The 22400-nt window shown below is 39.3% G+C and overlaps 1 protein-coding gene across 1 annotated transcript in view; it reads right to left on the bottom strand.

Moving 5' to 3' along the window:
- Positions 1-22400, bottom strand: part of ZFAND3 (zinc finger AN1-type containing 3) — a 148659-nt gene that overhangs the window by 19481 nt on the left and 106778 nt on the right. The window contains 1 exon segment of the mRNA XM_076334374.1: positions 6165-6335. Within this exon segment, the coding sequence (XP_076190489.1) occupies positions 6165-6335 (171 nt within the window).

The raw sequence follows: 22400 nt of genomic DNA, 5'->3' as shown, positions 1-22400 counted from the left end.
CAATCTTACTCACTTTGATCACATCTTGAGGAGGCATTTCACCAACTTCTAATAAAAAATTAACATGGCATTTATCCAGTTTGCATTAAAGTCACATTCAGCACCATCTCCGACAAGCCCAGCACGTTGTACACTGCAAAGACTAAAATCTGGGTCCTCTTTCTGGAGACGTGCTGTAGTAGTTAGATCTCAGTCACAACGAGCAGCGGACAGTGATCTATGTGGATGAAGTTATATCCACGTAAAGTTCCTTCCATAGGAAGGAAAGTGATGCCCTTATAAAGGTGCAGTCTGTGGTGTGCTCCAACAACGTGCTGTGCCCTCATTCCACACGTTCAGCACAGCGAAGCAATACTCTGGCTAACTGGCAAAGTCAGACTGCTGTTTCCTGACTCAAAAGTCTTCCCGCTGTAGAGGCCACTTGTGAATGTGCATCCCTTCAAATCAAGAAGCAGACAAACATCAATACTTGCCAACATCTCACAAATAAAAATTGCAAAACAACAGGTTTTGCCTTCACCCATGCCCGAGGTTAGTAGTTACTGCAGAGTCTCCATCAAGAGCAGTGATGAATACATAATTGTTCAAGTCTGTCCGCACTCTCGGAAATTATAACTTCTTACAGCACAACCTAGGCCAGTAAGACTCCAAGAAAATATTTTCTGTCCATGCAAGCAAGAAATACTGCTAACAACTGTTTGATCAGATTGCACCACAACTGAGCAGTTATTTTTTAATACAGTCTGATCAAACTGGAAGGTTTCAACATCTTCCCATCCTATTAAGCATCTACTCTGGCCAAAGAACACAAAAAACTTGAGATTCCTACCCGAGAAGCACTCAAACAAATCGGCAACGTCTCTACGGCACTGCTACTGGAAGCTAAAGCTCAGCTTACTTTCCAGGGCCTTTTATCTTGGCCACCCCATTGCCAAGAGTTCTGGACAGGTGGAGCCTGAGCTACAGATGTGTCCATTAGGATGTGGCCTACAAATAGCAAACTCTTCTACACAAAAGCTGCTGAAGAGCTGGCACACTGTACTAGTTTTTCTTCGATTGCTGACTAGGACCGGATCTAATGTGACAGATGTGAAATTCCTTTACTGATCATCTAGAATATCCTCGTCCGACTTATGCAATTCCAACAATATTAAAGACCACTACAGATTTCTGTGTGTTGGGTTTACACAACAAGTGATACCAGAACTAATTTTTGCTGTAAAATACTAAACCTCTGCCATAAAATTAAGGTATGCTTTCTGTGCAAATAATTTCTATGGCTTAGAAGTTCACAGCTCAGTATCTTTTAAAAGTGTACACAACTTTATTTAGTAGCAATATACATCTAGTCAAGTAACTAAGACAAGGCCCATAAATTTATAGTGTAATTTGCAAATAATCAACCTGTCTTTTTCTAAAATACATTTCCAGAACTCTGTGTTACATAGCTACTTTAACTCACAAATTCTCTGCCCCTAGTTTTAAAGCAAGTCTGTGGTAACCACCTGCTTATCACATCACTGAACTGACAACTTAATTTTCAGATCAAGAATCACAGGCGATTGTTTTTGGACTGCTTACGCTTCCAGCAGAAATGCTGTAATAGAATGTAACTTGAAGAATACGATTCCTGTAATTCTGATTTATCTGATGATAAAACTGCCTACTATTAAATAAAATATATAAAATATTAAATAAATACCTTATTTCAATACAATCGTTATCCATCAGAATACGCTAAACTATTGAAAGGCCCACCCAGAACTAGAGAACATTGCTGTCTGGAAAACATGCCTAGTGTAACTGTCATCTAGAAACGTTTCATAGGAAGCTGGTTTTGTTCTAGTAGCGTTGATTTAAAGGTTATCCAGCCAGAGAGGCACAAAATGAGAACTCATTTTAAAATTTCCCTTTCTCATTGAAGCTCGCAAAATACATCAGCAATTAACAATTCCTATCACTTCTCCCAGTTCGCTGTGTGAAAAGGCTCAGAACTAGTCTTACAAATTGCTCTTTTGAAGATCAAAGTGAAGCCGAATTTGTCTGTGTGTGCTCTAGATGAGTTTGTAATTTACTGGCACTTTCAGAGGAGGCTTGGCAAGCACGCTCGTTTGACAGCCCCAGGGTACAGGATTCAGGGGAGCTCTGTGACTCTTCCCTTCTGAGTTCCTTCCTTGCCTTTAATTGGCACCTCATTAGAAATTAATGAAAATGACATCCTCTGTTCTTCCTGCTCCAGGCACAGAACGCTACAAAAAGGCCCATCACAATTCATAACACATTCGATTTATATAGCAATGGCTCTTAAGCATTATTTATGAGATGTGAATTTCTTGTCAGCAGTTAATAACTTGTACAGAGTGGAAGCAGAATGAAAAAAGATTTTGAGAGTATGCGTGTATGAAAATAAATAAATCTTTCTACAGCTGAAAAACGCTGTGTTTGAATTTGAAGAACCCTTACTGGAACTCCCTTAGTAGTGAATTGTTTTTCTTCATGGCAAAGCCCTGCAGCACTGTCATATCTGTCGAAAAGTCCATGTAGTGTGTCAAGGGAACGAGCTCAGCAGCATCACCTCTCTCTGGACAGGTTTTAGAGGAGGCAGTAGAGCCAATACAGCAGTTTCCCAAGGATCTCCGAATTTGGTGTAAAGCAGCAGCCCACTCTCTCTGTCCCCTTTTAGAAAGGTTGTGCCCCGCTGGACAAGTCCCACTTACGCTGGATTAATATCTGCAGGTATATTAAAACATTGTCCAGTATGTATAGATTTTTCTTTCCTCTGTGTCTCACAAAATCTCACTGGAAGAATCACCAGGACACATCGGCAAAAAAGGCGATGATTTCCAGTACTTTTAACATTAGGACAAGAAGATGTGTCACAGCAAACAATAAAATTGCTGTTCCGTGGAGTCTTACAAAGAGTTAATTTGGATTTTAACAACAGTGTTTCAGACACAGCTTTGGAACAACATAGTATTTATGTGGTTAATCCTTTTTCCTTATATCCAAGCAAACACACAGATTTGTCTTTCTAAAGATCGTGTCTGCCTTTTTATTGATTCTGACTATCAGAATTTTTTTCAATGTTTAACATTAAGGTTTTTTCCCATTGCTTAAGGATTGTTAAGGATTAAGATGCCAAGAATTTAATAGCAGTGGTCCAAAGTCCAGATCAAACAATGTTCTACCGTGACCATTACTTTTGAAGAAAATACATGCTTATTTTACACCAGTTGGTTACATTTCCAACACTTCCAGTTAAACACGCATCATTACCTGTGCTTCACATTATGACTAAAAGGATAACCTGATCACATACAGATTTAGAAAACATTTTAAGTGAATGAGAATTTTAACATATTTTTCTGTCCCATTTCCCATCACCCCTTCCCCAGGGTTTTTGATCTGGCTTGTCATTCATGACCTAAAGCAACCTAATTTTACAGATAGTAGGGCAAAGCTAGTGAGAACGGTTTCTAAGGCAGCTTCCTTAAAAATGACAAAAGCTACTTGCTGATAAGTATTGGTAAAGCAGTTTAGGTGATGTGAAGCTGAGATGACCTGCGTTGCTCAGTGGTAGGATTTTGTTTGCTTCTTACTAATATTACTATTAAAAGTAAGTAGTGCAGGGAACGCCTACTTTCACATCACATGAGAGCATTTCATTATAGACAACACAAGTACTGAATACAGTAGTAATGAAACATTATAGCTGCACAGGTAAACCAAAGATCTCCAGTCTTTTCAGCTGTGTTGTAAACATAGAATAGAATAGAATCATTGAGGTTGGAAAAGACCTCTAAGATCATCGAGTCCAACCGTCGGCCCAACACCACCATGTCCACTAAACCATGTCCCTAAGTGCCTCATCTACACGTCTTTTAAATACCTCCAGGGATGGGGACTCCACCACTTCCCTGGGCAGCCTGTTCCAATGTTTCACCACTCTTTCCGTAAAGAAATTTTTCCTCACGTCCAATCTAAACCTCCCCTGGTGCAACTTGAGGCCATTTCCTCTCATCCTATCGCTAGTTACTTGGGAGAAGAGACCGACACCCACCTCGCTACAACCTCCTTTCAGGTAGTTGTAGAGAGCGATGAGGTCTCCCCTCAGCCTCCTTTTCTGCAGGCTAAACAGGGGGCTCGTCCAGGAAAGACTCCTGCCTCCCACTTCTCTCATTAAATGTGTGGAATATAAGTGTTTATTATACATCCGTTAAACTATACAGGATGTAATACGTAATGTAGGAATGCAAGTTTTCATTTCCTCACTTATTGCTGAGGAACTCAGAATTTTTTTGTTTCATATTCATGTTTTATTAACACATTTTATGAACTTTAACAGAAGTATTTCCCTAAAGCTGTATATATCCAGTAGAAACAATTTAAAGAATATTCCTACAACATTTATATTGCAACTATGTTGAATTATGGAACTACTTCAAGAAAACTTGAGAGGAACCAACTAGATGTGTGTGTCATCCAGTTTACAAAAAAAGGCAGGTGTTATTTTATAATTTTAAAAACATTACTAGTCAATGGAAGGACTTTTAAAAACTTGCTTTCAACTTCATTGCTCTTACATGGCTCCAATTTTGCAGAATGCAGGAAAGATTAATGATAAAACATAATTGCTAACTCATCTTTTCTCCAGTTCTCCCCAAACTTGTAAAACTCTCTTGCTCCCAGTATTAGGGAGGGTTCTTCTATTTCAGTCAGGTACCTGTGAGCAGCCTCAGTCATTTGATAGGTGACAGCAGCAGACCAGGAGCAGAAACTCCTGCCTCTACCATGCTGAGCAGAAAGAGCCATACCAAACTGTGTCATCGATAGTGCTGCATTTCTTCAGTTTGATAAAAATCTTACTGGATACTTCAAAGTATCCAGACACATGATTTCTGTAACAAGAATTTCAACATTACAGCTTTTCATTTCATGTTTGGTGGCTTCACAGATAACGTATGCTACTTCTACAGCAGTGCTCCGATATCTGAAACAAAGCCTGTCTCATGTCCAAAAGAGCACAACACAACAGTAATCTCTAAAGGTTGAAGACAGACAGACGCTGAAGAAAAGAAGAAAGGATAACATGGAATTTTTGCAGCTTTCTATCGCTTCTCTTCACTTGATATTAGGTATTCAATACAGAATTCATTAACTGGGTCTTTGTAACTAGCTTAGCCAATCTTTTCTCTCCCCACTGCTGCTCAGAAGGACATGCCTTCTATCCAGAAAACATTTTAATACAATGTTCGACATTTCACGTGTGCAATGTGAATTGCACCTATCGTCTATGCAAGTCCTTTGGAAATTATCCCCCTGCTGAGACACAATAAAGTAACTAAAACTTCTCCAAATGTATCAATACAAGCATGGTCAGAGAGCGCAAGTGTAAGCTTTCAATACATGATTACATGAAAAAATAATCAGCAGGTAAAACTACCATGTGCATTATCACTGGGTCTGATGAGCACATTTAAACCAGTTATGAACACAATTCTTCCATGAAGGAGAGAGCATCTCCTCTGGAATCCAGTCACATTAATTATTATTTGAGAAAGATTATTTGCATGTAATATGAAACCCCAAATTAGCTGTCTGCATGAGATTATCATCCTCAATTCAATTAGCTGAACAGTGCCATCAACTTCGGAAGCACCAGGTTGGATGATTTTAAGCGTATGGTGAACAAGTCTTCCCCCCAAAACAGCTAACTCTGAGAATGAAAACATTTTCAGTTAGAGGTTTTTTTGGTTTTAAATTTTTAATAATAATGTAATTATAAAATGCAGAATGTAGATGCTGACCTATGTTCCTTTAAGCTCCATAAAAACCTTGTCATCTTTGCATATTTACTGATGTGCTTTGTGTTTCTTCTCCTGTCAAGTGGCTATGACGCTCTCCCGCCTTACAGGGAGTTCTGAAGCTAAATTCATTAACATCTGAGATCTCTTGAGACGAGGCAGTACATCAAGGCCAAAGTTTTAAAGGGGAAATGAGACAGGAACTAATTATAACTTTTTGCTACCAGTAGAAGCTATACCTTCTGTTTAAAGTATCTTTGAAAGATACAAAATGCAAGTGTTCTCTGCATTTCCACCTCTGATATGGATCCGAGCACGGCTGCGTTAGAAAGCTGGACGCTACTGACAAACAGTACTCACCACAGCGACACGATCCCAGTTCCTGCTGTACTAGCTCCAGTTTTGTTTGGCACTGGAAGCATCGGCGTCTACTCTTCTGTTTGGATCGACTGGTTTCTTCAGGCCTGTCATTACTGTCATCCAGTAGCCGTGGCCGTTTCACAGGAGAAGCCTCACTCTCCGACTGTGAATCTGTTGTATTCACAACAAATATTTTAGGAAAAATATTAGAACTTCCTTGCTGAGGCATCCCTTTGGCAGATTGAAGGTATATTGCTTTCAACTGGGGTCACCACCAAGCAGCGTGATACTTTCCATTCTATTGCATATACACATTTTCTTAACAATCAAAATGAGCATCAAGTAAAGGACAAATTATCTTTGTTCCCTGTAAGAACCCCTCCTGCTGGCAACACTGAATAGAAAATGAACTGATTAGCTTCCTTCCAGCCATGGCTGGGTCATAGACAGATACGTAGAGTACACACCATCCTAAACAATTGCAGGCTTCATCTGTCATCTCATTTAATTTCTCCTGCGCACCTCCTTCATTCTCCCTGCACAAACTAACTGAAGTAGGCTGCTTATGAAAAACAACCGAACACGGGTTCAACCTATTTCCTCCCCAGGCAGGAGAGCGATCTTTAAGGCACAGCATGTAAACTATATCTCTTATGACTGAAGGCAGTACATGAAGCACCATACCGTGCTTCCCTCTCTTTCCACATGGATAATAATTTAAATGTAAATTAGTATACACCAATAGCACAAACCCAAACAAAATAAGCCCAACCTGTACATGCATGCTATAAATTCAAAGTGCTCAGCCATTTTTAAAGAATTCATCAGAATACTATTTGCATTAATAACTTTATAAATTTCAGCTTATAAGAAAATAGTGTGTGGAAAACCTTAAGAAGTTAAAGTTCAGGAAAGTGTTACTTCAGGTACCGTAATGCCTTTTTTTTTTTCTTTTACAATGGAGAGTATGTTGACCAGGGCTCTAGAGTAGCACATGAAACGCACGTTACCGACTGGAACGTGGGAAGCCCAAGCCTTACTTTTGTGGCATGTCAGAGGCAGTGGATTTCAGTAGATCTACCGCTCTGCAATCTGAGTCAGGTCAGACTAGAAAAGACATTTTCCCTTCCCAAACCTGTGCATAGCGGAATCTGTTCTGTATTTCTTTTTTATAGAAGCTAATAGAATTTAATCCAAACTGTACTAAAAATTAAATTGTTTGTAGAGGTGTTGCAAGGAGAGTAACTGCTGAAAGCCATTACTGTAATCAGTCAGCGTTCTAGTGCAAGATGGTGATCAAGGAAAAAAAAATCATTAGTTCGGTTAAATCCATTTTGAAAGGACATTAATCCAACAAATAACAAGATAACTATATCTTTTTGGCAGGACAGTAGCCTATCGAACATGTTTTTATCTTTATTTTAAGTTTCCATTGCATGGTGTCCTTTGCTTACGGAAAACATGTCTACTTTGTGTTAGCTGTCCTGGATTAGCCAGGAAAAGAGAACTGCCATGGCTAAAACACTATCCATATCCTTGTTATTTCAGTGATCTTATCTCATCCACTGCTTATCAACATCATGCCCTTCCTTGACCAAATATCTAATGAAGTCAGACTAGGAATACCTGCTAGCTTCTCCCTCCGGGATATGCTCTATTAACTTTCCCTGGTTCCTCACATGCAGTATATACTAACCCACTTTTCTTACCTGTGTTTCAGACCTTGTCTCACAGTGTTTTTCCAGTTGTTGGACTCCAATATTACAGCCATTATGAGTATACAACTTAGCTCACTTGGGTCTACTTTATTTCTGTCATACTGCTCTTAAGATGCTGAAAATGCGCCTGGCTTTTTAGTAAGTAGGAAGTCCCCACATCTCACATTTAATAGAAAAGTCAGCTGCTTTCTGCACAGTATACAGGTGATAAGTTTTTATTAAGCTGCAATAATTTTATCTGATGTGTGCCTCAATACAGCCTTCTTTTCGATCAATGTCGTAGATTACAACTTACACCTTAGAAGATACATCTATTGGGCCTAAACCAACATTCAGTGCGTAACAGACTCCACCTTTGCACGCCTGGCTGTGCAGGAGCCTTGACAAGGAAAATAAAGTAGTGCATAATGAATTAATACAGTTATGGAACAACTAGTCCTGTCTTAAATTAAATCTCTGCAGAAGATGATCCAAGAAAAAGATCCTCTGAACAGACTGCAGGGATCCCGACTCATACTCCAAGGCAACAGTCCTATCACGCAGACACTTGTTTTCAGAGTGCCTAGAAGAAGAGCCTAGCCTTGAATGTGGTAGGGTGCACCCTTCAACAGGCTGCTTGTGTACCGTAACCTGGCTGACTCAGGGTTCAGTAGAAATCTGTTCCAGCCCACCTTGTTGCCAAAGATGGGGAAATACAGGATTTGTAGTTCATTCATTGCTCAGAGAAACAGATACCCTGCTATTTTGAAATAGCTACCTCCCACACATCTTTGCTTCTGGAAACACAAGCCATTCTGGTACTTCTCAGAAGGGAATGTGGCATTCTGAATTAAGCCAATGGAAACCATAGTGGTCTGCTTACAATATAAGGGATTCGTGTGCATGAGTCAACCAGTGTGTAATCAGTTAATGAAGCCATGTGCCTTAATGAGAAAAATAGCTACTCCAAGTCCTATAATTAAAATATTTAATTATACATTTCCTGTTAATTGCTAATGACTAATTGAATATTAACATAAGTTGGTTAATATGACAGAAATGAAAATTTAGGTATCTCATTTTTTAAAACGCATATCTTTTTGCCGTAAATTAAACAGTGTTAACACTGAGGTAAACTTAGCCTGACTCTCAGAGACAGTACCAGCTATCTGATCACTGTCTGCACAGCGCCTTGAACACGCGAGCACAAGCTAATACTCATTAGAAAACAGACCAACAGTACACACGTTTACATCTTCTCATGGGCAAGTACAAAGAGCGAGGAGAAAGCACAGATTAGAAATCAGAACTTTTAGATTCAGTCCTGCATGCATTTCTTCCAGATCACGCTGCCTTCCACGTACTGACACAAGCGATAGAGGACACAAAATAAATGCTCCAGCACCTCGAATCTTGCAACATTAAACTTCAGAGATCTGATGGCAAAAGGAAATTGTCATGCATAGCTTTACTACCTGGACTGCAGAAAAAAACCCCTAGGAACAGGGTGAAGCGCTGCAACTAGACTCAGGACTAAATTCCCAGTGTGAGCTATGAAACAATCAGAAATGGCTACGGAGAAGAGGATTCTTTTAGCCAGTGCCTGACAGTGGCCACTGTCTAACCACCCTTAGAAGGATGGTTCGCGCAACAAGAATTACTTCTTGCTTTGCTTTTAAGAAAACATTTTCCACGCTCAACTTGCATTTTAGCATTACACCTAAACCAACAAATACCCAGTCCAAGGGAAAGAAAAAAAAAAAAAGAAAAAGAATGCTTTCCTTTTACCTGCAGATGTCAAAAATCATAAAACTTTTCTGTAAAAATTAAGGAAAAACAATAGAGATGGGACATCCCCAAAATTTCACAAAGAAATTGCTCAGCAGAGTAACTGCCATTGACACTCTCCCATCACAATTTTAGTTCGGAGTTAAGAAATAAGGATTCTTCTCATCTATATCTGATGATGGAGATTCTTCTAATTGTGGTGACTCTATCAAACTCCCATTTTAAAAGAGAGAACGAAGTAATTCAGCTGAGCAAGACTGAAACTGGAAGCTTGTCTGGAAACAAGCAGAGTAGTGTTCTTAAAAATTCTGTTGTGTCTTGGACAGAAACTCACATTTGTTCCTTACTGTCACTGTTCTCATCTTCATTACTCATGTTCTCCCCTCAAAATTTTCCAAATAAATGGTGTTACAACTGTCAGAGCTGAATCCCACTCTCTTACTCTCCTGCCATGGGAAAGTTTTCAGGCTGCATGCGCATGGCTTCACTAACAATCACGATGGCTCTTTCATGGCATTTTGGGGAGAGGGTGGGAAGCTCTAAGCCCAGTAGAGTCGTGGGCTGAGAAAATGTGAGAGGGAGAGTTGGGAGAGAAAGAGGAGCCCTCCTCTGCTGCTGCTTGCTTCAAGAATGAGATGGATCTGTTTAATCTCTGGTTTGATGACAGATTTTGAGGCACTCGGGTTTTTTTTCTTTTCGTAAAGAACCCATCACACTGACAGACTGACATTTATGATCTCAGCTGCCTGTGCAAACACCAGTAAGACCAATAATTAATGAACCCTCAAACATCACTGCCATCTCCTCTGAAACTGTTTTAAAAGGAGCTTGAGCTGTTAAAACCTCTGTCCATTAAGAAACTTGCACGGTCACAGACAATAACTACATAACAGGGATAAACTAAAGTTTGAGCAATATCTTCTTGCCAGTTTCTAGGGGTCTGTTTTTTTCTTCCTTCATTATTCCATTTTTATATGAGGGACTACTTAATTCCCTGGCATGTTGACTATGCATTAGAAACTTCATCTAGAGGAAACCCTCTTTACAAATCTTTCCTACCACATTTACCAGAATCATCATTTAAAATCATCTCCTCTACTTCAGATGAACCTAAAATTAACACAGTTCCAAAACCCATTTGCTTGTTGACTATTAATGAAGAGACAGAAATTCAAGATTAACATCTTATGAGCCAAGTTTGACAACTGTGACCACCTCAGTTCCTCCCTGTTTCTGTATAATGCTGTGGAAACAGTTATTCTGAAACTCTGATATTTAGATTGAGATGAACATCTCGTCCCCTCACGCAATCAAGACTGCATCTCAAAGCTGCGTCAGAAACTTAAGCGTGCATCTCTTTGGAAGCACTCATGCTCCTAAGAAATTAATTTCTTTTGTAAATTCACCTCAATTTTTCTTAAAACACTACAGACAGATGTCTCCAGAATTCTTACATAAACCCTTTGGTAACATTTAACCACGCAATCTGTTTTCTAGTATCATCACAGTGCCCTTAGCATGACCATTTCACTGATTTATCCCCCCCCCCCCCCCCCCCACCCCAGAGTTTAAAAGCAATTGTACCAAAACTCATTGTCCCTAAACAATGTGGAGTGGAGAGACTGTATAGGAATAGTCCCTGTGGAACTCAAGTCCTGTCAGCCCCTTCTTTGCTTCAGGAGACTCCCTGTGAAATCACTCTGGAGACTATAAGTAACCCCCAGAAGTTGCATTACAGAAGTTATTATTTCTACATCAGTTACCAAAACCATTCAACAGTAGTTGTTTCCAGCCCTAATAAGTAAAAACAACCAGCCAAACGACAACAAAAAAACCTCCCAACAACTTTTAGCCTAGCTGTTTGAGATACGTAATGGAAAGAGTTGCTGCAAGACGTTTCAAATATGAAACGTTACTGATGTGCTTCAAATTCTGCCAGCAAAACTCTGTCCCCCTTTGCAACAGAGATTAAGAAAAAGGCTTCTGTTACAGACAGCGACTTAAAACGTTTGGGTTTTTTTAATGAACACTAAAAAACAGAAAAAAAATGAAATTTAGCATGTATATTGCTTTGAGTGTAAGCATTATTTCTGAGCTCAACGACAGCATGGCTTAATTTCCCCGAAATGAGAGCTGGCGCTCATGATACATGCATTACAAGGAAGGAAGAGGAGAATCAAACTTGGGCAGTACCAAGCACTTTGCTAGCACAGTGAGAACAGGCATTTGTAAAACACAAAGATGAACACTCCAGAGCATCACAAAACTTGTGTACGTGGCTAACTGACAGCATGTGTTACAGCGCACAAGTACTGCGGTACGCTTAAGCAAATATGCTGCGTAACAGCCTAGGGCTGTGGCTGAGCTAACGCAACTAACACAGCCTAGCGGCTCCAGCTGACTTGAATCCGGACAACCTGAAACACAGGCAAGGCAAGGTGGGTCCCCCGGCCACGGGTCACCCCCTAGAAAGCAACCTGGCCTGATGCGGAGGGGAGGGCAGCCACAGCTAAAGGTCACTTCAGTAGGGACCCTGACTGGCATCGTGTCACATGCGTACCCCCTCCAAGTACTAAGCTGCCAGTTTTCACAAAACCTACATGTGGAACTGGTGTGTTCAAGACCTTGATACCTTTGTGAAATTTGATTAAAATAATCCAAGAGATTCAGGAGTTCTTGTGGGACAAACTATGGGGGCCTTATTTCCTTAGGAAGCCAGGCAACTGCCCCCCCTCCAGTGGTTTACGTGCATCAACCTAATTCGTGTTTCTTATCACCAAACTTGAAAACTTAACACACTCTGGTTAAAATTTTATATATGTGCGTGAATGAGTATTAATGCATGTATTACTACTGGCATACGACTTCAGGAAAACAGAAAAATGTGGGAGCATAACCATATAGCTTTAGTAACATTCCACTTACACATAAGAAAACACTTTTTTACTGTAGGGGAGACCTGGCACAGGTTGCCCAGGGGGATTCTGGAGGCTCCATCCTCGGAGGTGCTCAAAACCTGACCGGACACGGCCCCCAGTCTGCTCTAGGTGACCCTGCCTTGAGAAAAGAGGGTGGACCATATGGTCTCCAGGGGCCCCTTCCACCCTCAGCCATTCTGTAATTCTGAGATTCATGGATGGGAAAATTAAAAAAGAAAATTTCTATGTGAGAGGTAGGAAGGAACTAGTATTTTTGTTTTCCTCTGAACCTGTATTGTTGGTACTATCATCTGTCAAAAAGCAAGCATACCTGTACTGCAGTGTAACTTAATGAAGCTATTAACTAACACCTCTAATGAAACGGAAGAGACTAATCTAGTGCCAGTAACCCAGGTGAATGAAATGCACGTTGAAAATTGTATGACAAATAGTGAGCTACATAGGCTACTGCGTGCATTTTAGCTAAGTTATAATTAGAAGTGTGAAAATGCCTATTATCCTTTCTTGTCAATAAATTTCATAATTGCTAAATTAAGTGAAAAGGTAATTAGCTTTCATGTCATATTTAGGCTCCTGTAGTACACCTGTTTTATAGTTAAATTCTTGCTTTACCCCCCCCCCCCCGCCCCACACTCTGATGTCAGCATGTCTTTAGTTAATGGAAACGTTCATTTATTTCTCAAACATTTTTACTTATATACCCAATTGATTCAAACAAGTACATATTTAAATGTATTCAGGCACCTGTACCATACAGTTCCTTTGATAGATTAACTCAGGGCATTTCAATTAGCCGAAACATTTCCTAAGGCAACGGCCACCCCTATTGCTGCCGACTGAGAGAAGGACCTTGTTTATTTAGAAGACTAGGCAAATGGGATTCCCTTCCCGAATTACACCAACGGGCCAAGTCTGTAAACCTCCGGAGCCCACAACACTGGAGGAGTTTGTGGAGAGAGCGCAGGTTGGACCGTCCTGCTGAGCACTCGGCCTGGTGCTCCCTGCCCATCTCTCGCTACAAGGGTAAACAGCTGAAGGACGTGTTTAAGAACAGCTGCTGACAGCAAAATCGTACACAGCGACTGCTAGCGCGTGCAGGCACGGGACTGAATTCCCATTGTCTTGATTACTGGGGGCAATTTATGCCGTGTAGAAGCTTGATACTATTCTAAGGATGTTAAGGGAAGCTGTTTTGGGTTGGGTTTTTTTAACAGCTGAGAAACAGCATCTCAAGCCCTGCATATATTCAGACTATTATAAAGAACGAACCTTGAAAAGGCCAGAAGAGAAAAAAGGCCACGACACTAAACTCACTAGTTTTCAAAAAAATATTTTACAGGTGTCAGTTTGAACTTATTTTCTCATTATTAAATTATGTATTTTAGCAGCATAGGGTTAGGGTTGGGACAGGGACAAAGGCAGATTCTGGTGACAGGTAAAGTTGGGGAACAAGTGATATCATAAGTGGCCTGAATAATCAGAACAGGATTATTAAGTGAAGGAATAATGCACAAATACAGATAGCTAAATGGAAGAACAGAAACACAAGAAGGAAGAAAAAAGCTGTAACACAGGAATATACATGATGAAAAAGTTACGAAGGCAAATCATGAACATCCTGGCCATTCCACAGCACCTGAAGACTACTTACTAGTATTCAAATGCATATATTTACATATATGAATATGTACGCACAAACACATACAAATAAGCTTACACTGGTTCCAATAAAATGGGAAATTCAAAAGCATTCAGCAATATCATAGTTTTGTTTTTGCCGACTTTAATGAGAGCCTTCTTAAGCTTTGTGAAATTCTCTAATATTGGATGAACAAGAATAGCGAATGCTATAAATACTGCATATTCACTAGTCAGCTCGAGAGTGCATAATAAGCGGTGTTGCTCTGCTCAAAATCCTAGTAGTATACTCCAGCTATGTCCTCATCGATCAGATGGTATACGCTATTCAGGAAGGTAATTCTTCAAACTAATAGCCGAAAACCAGTTCCATTTAGAAACTACTTGCTCTGTTATTTTTCATTCATACGCTGAGTTTTTCTCAGTACGCCTTTCCCTCCATTGGTGTAATGAGGGCTTTCCAAGGCTAAGACACAGATTCAGAAGAACTCTCGCTTGCTAGCAGTGAAAAAAATTATGTATTTTCAATATTTATCTTCCAAAAAAATTATTTGTCATTAACTGCAGAACCTCAGTGATGCCATTAGCAACAGAAACCTTGCAATGAGAGGCTATAATTCCAAGGACTGTAACTGATTAATGTTAAGGGAAAAACCTAAGAGAGCTCTTGTATTTTGATAAAAATTTTACTGAATGCATTGAGTAAGGTTCTGAAATGTACAGCTAATCTATCTTCAAAAACCACTTGGTTTTGATTCAGCTATTTTAAATAAAGCTTAAAAATCAGTTTATATTTATTTTGATTGTGTTACTTTTTCTACCGATTTTTGTGGGGAAAAAGCAACCAGCCCTGGCATAGAAGACAATTTCTGTACACCTGATTGCTGTCTACAACACATCAGAAGTCCGGCTGGCTTACTGGGCAGTTCTGACTGTTTTGAAAGGAGATATTTGGGAAGCACCTACACTAACCTGAACCAAAGACCAGATCTACACAAAGGGAGAGGTAGAACAGATCAATGAAACTCAGAGGACGCAACAGTACCCGCGCTGTCTTGTATCTTACATCCAGCTCTTTTTCAACCCTCCTCTGCCCCAAGATGTTGGTCTCATTAGTTATTCCCTGAAGTTTATGTTATGGAAAATAATTTGAAACAGGAATAGGAAAAAAAGGTAACTTGTTTGCATGACAATTCAGTGAACATACAAATATTTATAAAACCCTCACTCTGTAGGAAGATACACTTTCCCCTGTGCATGGCTCAACAGACTTAAGCATACGTCCAAGAGACTCTAAAATTACTTCCATATATTTTTAAGGCCCTTATGAAAATTAATATCTAAATGGAAACTAGTGAAAACTTGTAGTTAAAAGCTGTCTGATACTCACTGAAATCATTAGTCAGAATTGAGGCCTTCACCAAGAGTCAGATGAAACCTTTGGGGCACTGCCCTCACATCAAAAAGTAGAGCAGTAACCGGATCGTGGATTAGCTCCCTGCATGTTACATGTGCTTTAATTTAAGATAGTAAAAAAAAAAAAAAAAAAAAAAAAAAAAAATTAAAAAGCAAATATACGTGACTGTGTGTTTTAAATATATTTCAGGCCAGTTACTTAATCCTGAACTTGTTAAAGAAACCTCCAGTGCAACAGAATAACAAATTTAAAATGATAAAAAGCTGTGTCTCATTTGCTAAAGCATACCAGTAAGAAAGTTGTCTGATCTGTAGAGATCAGATCAAGGTGCTGACTGCAACACACTCAGGTAAAATCAGTTCAATTCTTCAGGCTGACAGGAGCAGAGTTCCTCACAGATTTTGAAGTTAATAATCTCAACTATTCTTTGCGACATTCTCCATACTGTTTTGCTATTGGGCAAGCCTAATCGAAATTAAAGTAAACCCTAAGCTCCCCCAATCCTGTTCCAATATATAGTTTTATTAAGTTTTAGGAAGGGGTTGTAGGTGGGAAATGCAAGACGTAAGCCTGATTTCTTTGCCCTTGAAATTAATGGAGATGCAGTTTATTTAAAGTTTTGAGCTGCAATTTTGTCATTTGGGAATGGCTTTCCAGCAGTCTGTGGGTGGATGCTGGTAATGAAACGAGAAATTCAGAGCTGTTGGGAGCATAATGCCAAGTAAGTTATTATTAGAGAATAGACATCTATTAAGCTATGTACCTACTGTCAAAGGTCAGTTAACTGATAAAAGAGATCCTGATAGTTCTGAAAACTAAAGACAGCATGAAACCACTGAAAAAATATTCAAGGTAAAAGTTGTTTCATTTTAATCAAAATATACATAAAGAATAAAATATTTACTCTTCTGTTTCAACAAATTTGAGGACAAATCCTTTGTCATAATTCCCTAAGACTTTAATACAAAGATGTGGTCATATCTGAATTTTAAAAGACAATTATCTTAAAAACATACAGTTTTGTATTTGGCAAGAATTTCACCAACCAGACCGAAAACCACCTATCAGACCATAGAGAAAAAGTGGTGAGAAAGCGATACGGGCAGCAGCACACGTCTTTTCAGGACAGGAGAGTATCTTTCCTACCAAAGCGCACTTCACTTATCCTGCTCACGGCCACTGAGAACCCTGCTGCAAGGACCGTTCTCCCAGCTCTTTGCTTTGCGTTGGCCGTGCCCACTCTCCCACCTTTCCAAGAGTCTCTCTCCCGTCTCTTCTCTGCAATGCCTGAGGCACTAAACGCTCGCCTGTACTTCTAGAGCCTACCTGCCTCAGCTCTCATTAAGTGCTAGGAATGCTACTGAGGTTAGACTAAATACCTTCAATCGCTCAGATCACATTTGTTTTCTGTTAGCGTCATTGAAAAAATTAATAAGTTGGAAGGGATTTCTGGGGGTCACCTGGTCCAGCCTCCTGCTTGATGCAGAGTAAACATCAAAGCTGGACCAGGTTGCTCAGGGCCTGGTCCAGCCCACGTTCAAAAATTTCCAAGGACTAAGATTTCGCAGCCTCTGTGGGTACCTGTTCCAGTGCCAACTAGAGGGGAAAAAATCTCCTCCCTTGATCTGCCGGCTACGCTCTTCCTAACACAGCCAATCCAGAGACAGCGTTTACTATTCTCCTATCATCTGGTACTACCTTTAATTTGACATTCGAAATAATTTTCCTACTGGCTTACAATTCAACGTGAACTCCTCTCAAGAGATCATCCTGTCCTCTTGACTTAAGCACATTTTCCTCAAAGTTCTTCTACTTCGAATGTGGTCTTCTACGTAATGGGATTCAGGATATGGAAATGGAAACAGATGAAAAATTTGAATCAAGAGCAGCAAAAAGAGATTAAAGACAAGTGAAAACTGAGGGATGGACTTACAAGTAATCAAAAGTAGTCTTAAACAGGTTATTTGGTGAAGTAAGAACGAAAACAGAAGGTTCAAGAGCATATCTGAACAGCACAAAAGATAAAAGAAAATTAATTTGGGTGATTTAAGAGGATAAATAAAGGTAGCAGGAGTAACACTTTTAAGTACCTGGAGGATATTCTCTGTTAGGATGCTGGACTTGAAAACAGACTCTGAATGAACTGACAACATGGTACTGATCTCAGATAGCTGGGAGCATTATGAGGTACACAGAGGTGTGAGTCTCAGCACCTGCTGGGAGGTTACACAGGCCAGGAGACCCTTATTTCCCACCCATGTATACATTTTGATTATTATTTTTTAATTGTATTGTACTGGGGTTTTTTTTCCTCCTCACAAGGGAGGAAAAACTTGTCTCTCATAACAGATGCATCCCTGTATAACCAAAATCTACTTAATTTGGCACACATTTCTGCCCCTCACACTAGCATACACCGAATCCCACCTTCTGCATGAGGCAGCTAACCACAAAGATATGCTGATATACCACGCAATGGGAAAGCAGCAATCCTCTCTTTCTGAGGTCTTCCTCTTGTCTTTAAAAAGGATGCATTAGTAACATGGAGATCACACGTGACTGCCTTACATGCTCTTAAGAGAATTAATCTGAGTTAGTACAATTTTGGGGTATACAATGTTATAAAATGAGAAACACAAATAAGCGTGTATCTACTTAGCCTATTCTGTAACAGTAATTTTACTTCTTAAGGCCAGAAATCCTTTCATGAATGGCTTCAACAGATTGATTAGAAAAAGGAGTTATTCCTGAGTAGGAATTACTAGCACGTTTTATAAACATCTTCAAAACACCGTCTGTAGGTGTTTCTAATTCATCTGTACAGCATGTGAAACAGGGCTTCCACAGTCACATTACATTTTTTGTCCCTTTGGCCACTTCAACTATCTAGCTTCCTCACTTTATGAACGATGCAAAGGAAAAGAACACCTGGGAACCAGTAAGTGTGAAAGTTAATTTCAAAGAAATACCGACTATGAAAAGGATGAGTTTCCATTCATCTCAGTTTAGTGTACTTTAACACAGGCAGATGTAAGTATTCCTGCCCTAATGTCATGAGATGATAGAAACATAATCTATTTATTTTATCCTGGTTGTACTGAATAGACAAGGATAGGAGTCACTGTTTTCACATGCCGTCATGCTGCTGCGCACCTTTTCATTTCTGAATGTTGTATTTTTTCCACTACTTAGAAGAAAATTCTCTTCAGAAGTAAACAGCATGAGTGATTAATGTATGAACTATGAAGATGCTTGCAAAACTTCTCTTTAGATTAAAGCAAGTATAGGCTAAATTTCAAGGCATTTTTTTTCACTATAGTTTAGTAAAGAGATGATTTAGATGTCTAGCACAGAAATGTGCTAGACTGTGATAGATAAAAGATCAAGAAAGACTTTTTTGTGAATATGACCAATTACTGTGTGCTAACAAGCTCTTAAAAACCTTCCCAGGAACAGCTGAAGTTTTTATAACTCTCAGGCAAGGATCATCACAGCTATAGCTGACTTTCAACAAACTTTTTGATATATTGACCCCAAGCCCATCTCTTTGGATTCTCCAGCCACACTGGTTATAACACATTTAGTCTAAAACGCATGGGATGCATCTAGGGTAAAAAATAGTTCAGGTGACCATCCACTATTTTTAATGAATGAGGGTGATTTTGTAAAGTTGAACAAGGTGAGAGTGAAAATAAATCCTACAATTGCAGCAAGTCCTTAAATTTGTTTACAGATATGACTATTATGATCCTTACCATTAGGAGGATTTTAATCTACAATAATCATAACACTTTGCGAAGGCTCTTAGATAACCAGTACTGGCAACTAATGCAAAGTATATGTGCAAAAAGGCAAGCTGAAGTATACGTGCTCAAGCTCCTTTGGAGCAGGAGAGGAAACCAATCTGTCCATCCAGACAGATATGGAAGCACAGAACAGATAATACAACACATCACAGAAATAGGCAATAAGACGAGATAGTAAAAAACCATCAACATACATCATCTGATCATGGTACGGTGTCATCTCCCAGCCTCTATTAGCTCTTGCTGCATCAGTGCAAGTCCCAGACACTTTATCCTGTTTATAATTGCTGATGAGCAGTAATAAGGCCTCCATGCCTCAGCTCCTGTCCGTTCCACTTCAGCACCCACCTATTAGGTTATAACTTTTATTTACAGCCTTGCTTGATGCGCTGTTCTATTAGTACAGCTGGAAACTGAGCGGGGGGGGCGGGGTGGAAGAGCATCCCTAATGGGCACTATTATTGCCAGGGCTGGGTGATTTACTATGCTGCTGGAAGGCTGTTCTATCATCACTTTCCTGTGGGTGAGAGAGCTCCAAGAAGGTTGGATTTCTAACACAATGCCCTCCAGAAGTCAAATGCTAAAGAACACCTTAAAAGTCCCCTGGAACACCAATGAAAAGCATACCTCAAAGTTGTTTTAATGTTATAAACTCCCTTCAATAATCTTTTGTATAATTTTTGCTCAGGAGCTTAACACTTCAGAGCAATTTAAAAAAAAAAAAATCTAACCAGTGGTGTACCAGATCTTTTTGTCCTTACTCAACACACAAAGATTGATAAAAAATGATCATACAAAAGTAATGGTTTCTTGGTTTTGGCTCTGGCTGAAAATTTGTGTACTTTTATTTCCACAACCTGTCCTTTCTATAACCCCTAAAAGGCTGTCCTCTCAATCGTATAGGTTCAGCCTCAAAGCGTCTAGATTTCTGGCACTGCTACAATCAAGCACACAACTTGGTATAAGAACATCAATAAACCCAAAATTTCAAAAAGGACCATACGCCTGCTTAACTGCTTTGCTCAAGAGGTGGAAGAATTATTTTCCATCTTCTAGACTCAAATCTTAAACGAGAAAAAGCATAGAGCAATGAGACAGATACTGTAACCTCATACAATATAAATACCACCACACCCATCTAGGACAGATATCCTCATAAAATGTGAGCTATCTGCACATATAACAATACCGAATATTAAAGACGCACGTTTCTCATGGACTGCTACTGAGAAATAAAGTACTTAAAAACTCACCGACTTTATGGATAGAATGTAGGAATTGATTGTATCATTACTGCATTTTATCTGCCTGTTTCTACTACTCTCTCTGCCGCACAATTAAAAATAAACTGAGCGCACTCACACAGTTCCACCGATTTTTTCCAGGTTTCTTTAAGCTGCATAAAAATGTTCTAAAATCCCGGCTGTTTAGAATTGCGTATTAAATCATCTTTAAGTTGTACAGCAGAAAAAGAAGAGTAATATGCCACTTAGTACTGCACTTTCACAACACGGGCACCCAATATAAATGGGATCTGGATGCCCTGCTGACTAGAGTAAGCCTCAAAGTATCTGCCATCAATCATAACATTACCTAACCACTAAGAAACAAATCAAAATGCGTAAGAAGCTATACACCAGGCCACACAGTCCCATCTTTTTTCCTACAAAATCTTCAGACCGCTGGCTCTCAAAAACCTTTGAGGCATCATCCAAACAAATGATTGCAAGGCTTTATACATTCTTCTCATCATAAACCTTGTCCTATGGGCACACTTGGAATAGAAATACTTTTTACCACAGTGATGATTCTGGCAAACAGGAGGAGGAAAAAACCCGCTATCTGGTGTCACAATACAATTTATCTGAACAGCTCCTCCAGCATGACAGTTGACAAGCGCATGAGGTAAAAACTTCTTTTTTTGGTAAGAGAACTTTTCCTGTGTCTTTGCAGATTTATTGTTTTGATCTTTCTTCAATGGTTACGTTAATGCTAATAAAATATGACAGGTTTATGTCTTCCTTAATATCCTCCTGATGGAAACCTGCATACAAGATAAGCAGGTCAAATTTCTAATTTTCTGTCTCAAATGCTGATACATGGCAGACTTTAGGGAAAAACTATGCTTGAAGGGGGAAAAAAATTACACAGATGAATTCCACCAAAACATTCTTCCTTCAAAGCTCTTCCAAGCAGAAGAAATGTAGAATACTTACAGAAAAGAGGCTTATACACAACATGTAGTATTGACAAATATTGCTTGTATCACTTAAATAGCTTCCGAGGAAGGGACGCGAAGCTGAAGTGAATGTAGCGTGAAATATTCACCTACATAGTCTGCTGCTTATGCCTGAAGATGTCACACCATTTCTGGGTAATATTTGGTAGCCAATGTTTTCTTGTCAATTCCCATATTTATCTGGATTCCCAAATGCAGACTTTGAAAACATGGTAATTTATTTTAAAAATGAAAGTTTGCTGAAAATTCAAGCTCTGGAGAAGAAAACTGTAACTCCTGGTAACAGGTTTATTAGTGCAAGGGACTACAAACAAAATATGCAGATCACTGAGCAAATAATATAAAAAACATTGGGGGAAAATGAGGTAATATAAAATCATTAGGCTTAGTTGACTGAAGATGAAACTTGTGGCATCAAATTAGAGAAGATCTCCCTATTTTCTTGCTAAACACACCAAATGATTAACATACAAGCATGTAGGGACCAAACATTAGCATAAACCGAAAATAAGAGAACTACTGAGCAAAGTTAGCCAACCATTTAATGGTTATTTTTCAACATATCTAGTAGCTTCATCTGCTTTATTCTAAGGAGCCTTTACTGTTGCCATTTGACACTCCAGATAGTGGACTTACTTGCCTTTTTGTTAATCACAAGCACATTTTTTTTAAATATTCATATAGTACTCTCAGTTTTTAGTATCTATAGCAT

Source organism: Aptenodytes patagonicus, chromosome 3, assembly GCF_965638725.1.
Source record: "Aptenodytes patagonicus chromosome 3, bAptPat1.pri.cur, whole genome shotgun sequence".
In the NCBI taxonomy this organism is placed as follows: domain Eukaryota; kingdom Metazoa; phylum Chordata; class Aves; order Sphenisciformes; family Spheniscidae; genus Aptenodytes; species Aptenodytes patagonicus.
This window is presented reverse-complemented; position numbering and strand designations above follow the sequence as displayed.